This window comes from Salvia splendens, chromosome 21, assembly GCF_004379255.2.
Source record: "Salvia splendens isolate huo1 chromosome 21, SspV2, whole genome shotgun sequence".
Classification (NCBI taxonomy): Eukaryota; Viridiplantae; Streptophyta; class Magnoliopsida; order Lamiales; family Lamiaceae; genus Salvia; species Salvia splendens.
Window position 1 is genome coordinate 12996951 of NC_056052.1, and position 8078 is coordinate 13005028.

The window sequence follows — 8078 nt, forward strand, 5'->3', positions numbered from 1 at the left end:
CTTTCTTTAGTTTTAAAAATATAAATATTATAATTTTATAAATAATAAATATATTAAATATTATAATTTTATAAATAATAAATATATTAAATATATAATTATTAACGGTATATACCGTAATCGCAGTATAATGCGGTATGATGTGGCATACCGCGGTATATGCAAAATTCATACATTTACCGTACCTTAATCTAACGGTAAGGTATCATATTGTACCGAAAAATAGGGTATTTTCGGTATTTTTTCGGTACGGTAAGTGCGGTATTTCGGTATTTCGATATATTTTGCCAGCCCTAGCAAGAACGGCTCACGATCCCACTAGTGTACACAGCCTGATAGGGTTTGCGGCCCTACTTAGACCCGAATTCGTTTAACACAGCCCTATAGCCTAACGTAGCTAGCTCAAATGAACTAGGCATCAAGCAACAATCTCAACATCAAAACAATCATGGTTATAACACCGTATCATAATTTTGAAAGCGTAAAAGAGTTTAGTAAAAGAAAGCTCACCTCGCTTACTTATACAACACAATTCACAACCTTAATGCAACCCTTGCTCTTTGTACCCATATACGCACAACAACCCTTGTCAACACCATAACACAATCAGTTTTTCCATTAACACATTTATCATGCATGCCCTATCGTTTCTTTCATCATTTTCTTATATTGTCCATCCCAAACGTTCACCAAGATAAACGGAACGAACACTCTAGCATACATCAACGTGCAACACATAACCACATCATAGGATACGTTCCTTATTCACACATGTATCATGTAATGCATTCAAAACTTGTCAACAAAGCTTATTTCAACAAAACCAGAATCTGGCAGAACAGCGCAGTATTTTTGTAAAAATAATTAAAATTCCATCCGATCTCATATGAAGCTAAATTTGGTCACCACACAGTAGACACATAATGGTTTGTCCAGTTAAAACTTCACACCAAAATCATATATTTTGATCCGTCAAAACAAAAATGAAACTCACTAGACGAAACATAATTCTAGCAGGACTGCGCAGTTAAATTGAAAATTTCGTTATAAATTTGTCCGTCATCAATTGAAGCTGAAATTTTGACACAACACAGAAGACATCTAAAAATTCATCCAGTTAAAACTTCACGTCAAAATAAGATCATTTGTTTGGTCAAAAACTCATCGGAACCTACTGTTCGAACACAACAACTTTCATGCTCAACATTCACAAACCCTAGTTTGCCTATCATACATTCACACATACATATTCATGCTTCCAACACATATTCATGCTTTAAAACGATATTACAAGTATTCTTTTCTTTTCACACATAACATTCACAAACGATTCATCCACACACTTACACACACACGTACATACACGCACACACACACACAACCATTCATGTGCAGCCATCCTTCCCAACCAATAAATTCTTAGATTTACGATTCTCCACTCACTATATGCATGAGGGGTTCAGGAATCATGGATTCAATGATAAGAAGGGGACAGGTGGATCAAAAATTATACCTTTCTCTTGAAAACAATCGGTAGAAAAGATAATTGGTGCGATTCCTCAACGGATCTTGAGTTTCCAACTCCAAATCGAAGCAACAATGAAGGATTGATTTGGAGCACTTGAGAGAGAGGGGATGGGAGGAGAAAACGTGTGGGAGAGGAGAGGAAGAGAGGGAGGCGTGTGGAGTGAAGATTAGGGTTAGGGCTTTCTTAATTTATATTCAATAATTATTTCCACACTTAATTAAACAATTAAAATTGTGGAAGAATAAAATAGAGGTCAATAAATAAGCTCCACAATTAAAAGAAATAGGCGTGTAGTGTGGGGGGAATTTTTCAAAAATTACGGTATTACTTGGAGAGAAATATACTCACAAAAATGTGTAAAAACATATTGAGCATCCCATAAATAAGATAACAAAACAATTCAAGAATTCTCCAAGTAGGAAAAGGGGGTGTAAAATAGGGAGTAGTCAAAGGAAATATTTAAATCCCCAAATTAAATAGGAATATGATTTAAATTTGGTAATTTCTTGTGGAAAAGGCTCCCATAAAATAGGTAACAATTAAATTAATCCCACAAGGTAATTGAAAGGCATAAGGGGCGAAAATTTATGAGGTCTTAAAGAAAGAAAGAGTCAAATCCTAATTAAAATAGGATAAGGAGAGATTTAATTGGATTTTTAATTCAAGGAAAGAAATAAGAAAGGTACCAATTAAATCTACAAAATAATTTATTCTCCTAATTAATAGGATATTTCAAAAAACCAAGAAATGGGCAAGGGGTCGGAAATTATGTAGAATAACATAGGGATAATTTGTTTTGGGTTTAATTTGGATAATTATCCCAAAACAATTAATTAAATCCAAGAAAGAAAATACTATTTCAAATAATTAGGATGGCCGAAAAATATCAAATAAAATAGCTAGAAAAATATGCACGATCCCATTTAATTTAATTCACACATTGGAACATATTTCGTATTATTCCACATAACTCACAACAACTAATTCCACATAATTAACTCAATCACATAGAAAACCAAATTCCATAAACGAAAATTCCCATTTAACCATTCATATTAATAAAACAAAAAGTCTCAAATTTTTCGGGGTGCTACAATTTCTAAGCCTTATTGAAATAAGATAACGTTGGTATGGTATAGCACTGAATGGATCTAACAGCAAGACGTGTCTTTATGCTATCTACTGAAAGACTAGGTCTTGATAAAATACTATTTCTTAATCTACATACGTTAGCATTGAGGATACGATATTGATTATGCACTACTTTGACTTATCAAAAGGTGCGGGTTTTTCACAACCTAATAATCCTGATATATTGGGTAGTGGTGATTAATATCTGGAGGTGCTAGGATTGCTATTATGTTGAATCGGGCGCGAGGTGAGTCTCGTTTGATAATGTCCTCAAGAGCAGCTTGAACAAGGTTTTATTATTCGGAAACTGGCCAGTTGGAATTTAATTATTCCATGAATAATAAATAAGTGTTTCTTGCTAAGTCTACTCTTGGAATTAATAAGATGTTAATTAATTAAGTCCATAGCAGACTTTAATTAATTAATGGACATTTATATCTTAAGCTCGGGAAATAAATAATAAATAAAATAGAAACTCGGATTACTTGTAATTTCAGATTTGGATGGGGTGGTCAATATTACTTCTGTAGTGACTGCTCGTAATATTCCAATATAAGCTTGTATTAAATTGTGGGTTCAATTTAATTAGTAAAAAGATAATTGGGGGAGCTCATATCCAAAACCTTCCATAGATCTCTGGCTAGACCCAATATGCAACTATTATAAATAGGAGAATAAAGGAGACAGAAAAAAATAATAATTAATTGCGAGAGAGAAAATTTCGTCCCTCTCCTCTCTGCAGTAGCGGACGAAAATATCAGCTCTCTTCCGTGAGTTTTTCAGCTCCTCATCCGTGAGAAAACTATGTCTTCTTTATTCGAGTCCTAGTGTTTCAATAAGATCAGCCCACACTGATATCGGAATATGGTTCGGGAACCAGTCAGAAGATCCGTGGTATAGTATTGAAGATCATCGTGGAGAAGGCGCGAGCAATCGACGATTCTTTGGAGAATTTAATCGGTAACTCTAAACCGTAGAATTCATGTTTTAGGACTTATATTCTTTAAGCATGAATTATATGCGTTCTAGCATGCAATTAGAGTTAACATGTGAATAGATTAATCCCATAATCTGTCAAATGGATCCTACGTCTGATTTATTTGTTTTGTACAAGTCTTTCGTTGTGCAAGGGGCTCCAAACCCTAACACTCTCAACATATGCCTTCGCATACCTGAAGATCGATGGCCAAAAGAATCCAGATTGGAGCACATTAAATGCAGTGCGACGTGCTCCAAAGTGGTCGCCATACTCAGAATCATGGCAAGCTGACAAAATCTGAATGTGTTCATGTTATCCCACACATCTCCGAATTACTCCATCACTGCTAATACAAAAGAGGAAAGGATCTTCCCATACATACATGCGGGTGTCACTCAAAAACTTTTTCTTTTGGTTTGAAGAGAGCCCTTTTGGTGTGATACTCGTGACAAGGTAATTTGTCAAGCTAGCAAACCACGGCATGTATGTTTCCCGAGTTGTCACTTGCAACACTTGCTCGTCATGAAATTTCTCATTGATGACTTTTTCTTTTTCCTCTTGCGTCTCTTGCAATCCTTCCAATCTTGAAAGATGGTCGGCTACCACATTTTCAGATCCTTTCTTGTCTTTAATCTCAACATCAAACTCTTGCAATAGTACAATCCATCTCACCAAATGAGGTTTGGCGTCACTCTTGTTCATCAAATACTTGATAGCCGAATGGTCTATGAAGACCACCACCCTCGTGCCTAATAAGTAAGCACGGAACTTTTCAAAAGCAAATATTACTGCTAGCATTTCCTTCTCCGTCACTGTGTAATTCAACTGCGCATCATTGAGTACTTTGTTGGTGTAGTATATAGCATGAAGGATCTTATCCTTTCTCTGGCCTAACATGGCCCCAACTGCATAGTCAGAAGCGTCACACATCAACTCAAATGGCTTCGACCAGTCTGGTGTGACAATTATGGGTGCTTCGACTAGCTTCTTTTTCAATAGTTCAAATGCCTTAAGGCATGCATCATCAAAGACGAACTTGGCATCCTTCTCCAGTAAGTTGCACAACGGCTTCGCAACCTTTGAAAAGTCTTAAATAAACCTTCGGTAGAATCCCGCATGGCCTAGGAAACTCCAGATGCCTTTTACATTCGTTGGGGGTGGCAACTTTGATATCACATCTATCTTGGCCTTATCCATCTCCAACCCCAACTCTGACACTTTGTGTCCTAACACTATCCCTTCTCTTACCATGAATTGGCATTTCTCCCAATTGAGAACGAGATTGGATTCTTCGCATCTTTGCAGAACTCGTCTCAAGTTGTCTAAACATTGGTCGAAGGATGACCCAAAGACAGAGAAGTTATCCATGAATATTTCCATGATATCTTCATTCATGTCACTGAATATCGCCATCATACACCGCTGATATGTTACCGGTGCATTGCATAGGCCAAATGGCATAAGACTGTAAACATAAGTACCAATTGGGCAAGTAAATGTCATCTTTTCTTGATCTTCCGGGGCAATCATGATCTGATTTTACCCCGAGTATCCATCCAAAAAATAATAATAGGAATATCTCTCAATTCTGTCAAGCAACTTGTCCATGAATGGCAAAGGGAAGTGATCTTTTCGTGTTTCCTTATTCAATCTCCTATAATCCATGCACACCCTCCATGAGTTAACCAATATTGTTGCTATGACTTCATTATTCTCATTAATTGTGACGGTTATTCCCCCTTTCTTTGGTACACATTGCACGACTTACCCACTCATTGTCGGATATGGGGTAAATCATCCCAAAATCCAATAGCTTTTTAACTTCTTTCTCAACCACTTCTTGCATGAGTGGGTTCAGCCTCCTTTGCATATCTCTAACTGGTTTAGCCCCTTCTTCCATCAGAATTTTGTGCATGCATATTGTCGGGCTTATCCCTTTAATGTCGGCGATAAACCATCCTAGAGCTCGTTTATGCTTCTTCAATAGTTCTATCAATTTTTCCTCTTCATAAACACTAAGTTCTGTTGAAACTACAATTGGTAAGGTCTCATCTTCCCCCAAAATGCGTACTTGACATTGTTTGGGAGTGGTTTCAACTTAAGCTTGGGTGGCACTTCAATTGATGGTCTCAAATCTGCAACACATATGTCAATCAGAACTTGTTTCTCAAAGCTCGATTGATCGACTTGATCTTCATCCTTGTCATCAATATTCATCTTAAATGTGGAGCCAAAGTCTCTTTCCAGACTTCCCTTTTCAAACACACTTCCTTCAATTCTAGTAGAATAGCACGACTTATCAAAGATGCATATGTCTAAGACATCAACTCGAAAACATGCATTTACATCAGTAGGATGTTTCATTGCATTCTCGACATTAATGCTCAGTTGCTCACCATTAATTCTGAATGTAACAGAGTTATCCTTTGCTTCAAGAAATATATCTCCCGTTGCTAAAAATGGTCTACCAAACAAAATTGGCACTTCTTTATCTTCGGGCATGTCGAGCACAATAAAGTCAATGGGGATGATGAACTTATCGATTTTCACCAAGACATCCTCAACAATTCCATTGGGCTTCACTATGGAGTGATCAGCCAATTGTAGAGTGATATCGATAGGCTCCATTCTTTTCTCCAAACCAATGGCACGAGCAATTTTCAATGCCATCAGTGAGATCCCTGAACCTTGGTCCAATAAACACTTTGCGAAAATCGTGTTACCAATTTCACATGGTATGATGCAACCTCCTGGATCTCTTCTCTTCGTCGGCATGATTCCAGATATCAGCTGTGAGCAATTCGTGCTCAATGCCACAATCCCCTCATCCTGAAGTTTCTCGTTGTTCGCCATCATGTCTTTGAAGAACTTGGAGAATATCGGGAAATTGGTGAAAAGATCCACTAATGAGATGTCCTACATTCACCTTTCTAATCACATTCATCATCCACTCAAAACTCTTTTCTTGCCGCACTCGCTTCTTTCTTGTGAATGGATATGGAGGCGGTGGAATGTCGTTAAGAATACTATACTTGCTCTTCTTAGGTTCTGTCTCATTGACCTTTTTGTCTTTCTCTCCTGCTGTAAGTCTTCCATTTAACTTAGATTCATCGTCTTGTTCCTTGCTGCCGGATACAGCCTGTTCTTGACCATGTTGGGCATCCTGCACCAACGCAGGACTTCCCTTACATGCCTCGTCTGCCCCTGCGTGCGAGGAATGCAAGCCTAACATCTCGTTCGCCCCTGCGTGCGAGATGCCGGAAGTACCTTGGTCGTCCATTAAAAGCATTGAATCCAACTTTCTTTCGCTTCCCAGAGTGACTGCTTTGGAATGTTCATTGCCCTTGGGGTTGGGCACTGTATCACTTAAAATGGTGTCTGGAGCTCTTGTACGAGAAGCTGTAGCAATCTGCCCTATTTGTGTTTCCAAATTCCTCATAGAAGCCTCGAGCTGTCCAAACTTCTCGATTGATTTCTCTTTGAAGAAGTCATTCTCTTTTTTACTCTTCACCATGAAAGAGAATATCTGTCCCATCTGATCTTCTAGTGTGGGTTTCTTATCAAAACCAGGGGGTTGGGAGTTGTTTCGCTATTGGTTCCCACCATTGTTACATGACCCAGCTTGGTTCCAATTCCCTTGTTGTTGAGGCTTTCAGTCCTGATGATTGTTATTGAATTGACCCCCTTAGCTAAAACCTTGGCGGTTAGCGGTTATTGCCTATGTAATTCACATTTTCAATTGTTTCTTGGGATTGGATCATTTGGCATTGATCTGTGTGAAGCCCACCTTGACACAGTCCACATTTAACCATTGCAACAGTTTGAGGTTGTGGGTTCAGTTGCATGGAAGATACTGTTTTAACCACCGATGTCATTTGGGTGCTAATATTAGCTAGTTGTGCCTCAACAGTTGTCATTCTTTGAGATTCTACTGAAGCTCCGAAGGTATCTCCTTTCTTCTCAACCACTCTCCTTGGATTGTACCAGTTTCTTCGATTATCTGCTAGTTTTTTAAACAAGGTCCTCACTTCATCATGTGACTTATTATCAATATCTCCACCACTACTTGCATTTATAAGTCCTATGCTTTCATTGTTTAAGCTTTGGTAAACCTTGGCTGGGACACTTTCTCAACATCTCAGTAAACCTTTTTCATGCTTCAGCAAAAGATTCATCGCCTTGCTGCTAAAAAGATGTGATAGCATCCCTCAATCTCTCGATCTTCATTGATGAATTATATTATAGGTGAAACTTGGATTTCAGATCTTCAAAGGTCGCCACATTGTACCCCGAAAGTGAGTCATACCACTCTCTTGCTTTGTCTCTCAACGAAAAAGGAAAGAGAGCTCTCTTGATATTATCATGTGGCACATTCGCAGGTCTGTGGTTCATGGTCAACTCATAGAATGCGTTGAGGTGGCTTATGGGCTCTACGTCTTC

At 38.0% G+C, this 8078-nt stretch overlaps 1 protein-coding gene across 1 annotated transcript; it reads right to left on the minus strand.

Annotated features, from left to right (window-relative positions):
* Positions 1-5669: 5669 nt before the first annotated feature.
* On the minus strand, positions 5670-7173 carry LOC121784249. The gene is made up of 3 exons (XM_042182410.1): positions 6906-7173; positions 6565-6836; positions 5670-6506 (listed from the first exon to the last, which is right to left on the minus strand). Exons 1-3 carry the CDS (start codon positions 7171-7173, stop codon positions 5670-5672), a joined length of 1377 nt encoding a protein of 458 aa, XP_042038344.1.
* Positions 7174-8078: the final 905 nt, after the last annotated feature.

What these genes read in the sequence shown, in the direction of transcription:
- LOC121784249 (XM_042182410.1), bottom strand. Translation starts at nt 7,173, where the DNA reads ATGGGACAGATATTCTCTTTCATGGTGAAGAGTAAAAAAGAGAATGAC. An exon ending in GCTTTTAATGGACGACCAAG is followed by an intron (nt 6,837 to 6,905) that starts GTACTTCCGGCA and finishes ACGCAGGGGCAG; the next exon opens with ACGAGGCATGTAAGGGAAGT. An exon ending in TGATGAATGTGATTAGAAAG is followed by an intron (nt 6,507 to 6,564) that starts GTGAATGTAGGA and finishes ATATTCTCCAAG; the next exon opens with TTCTTCAAAGACATGATGGC.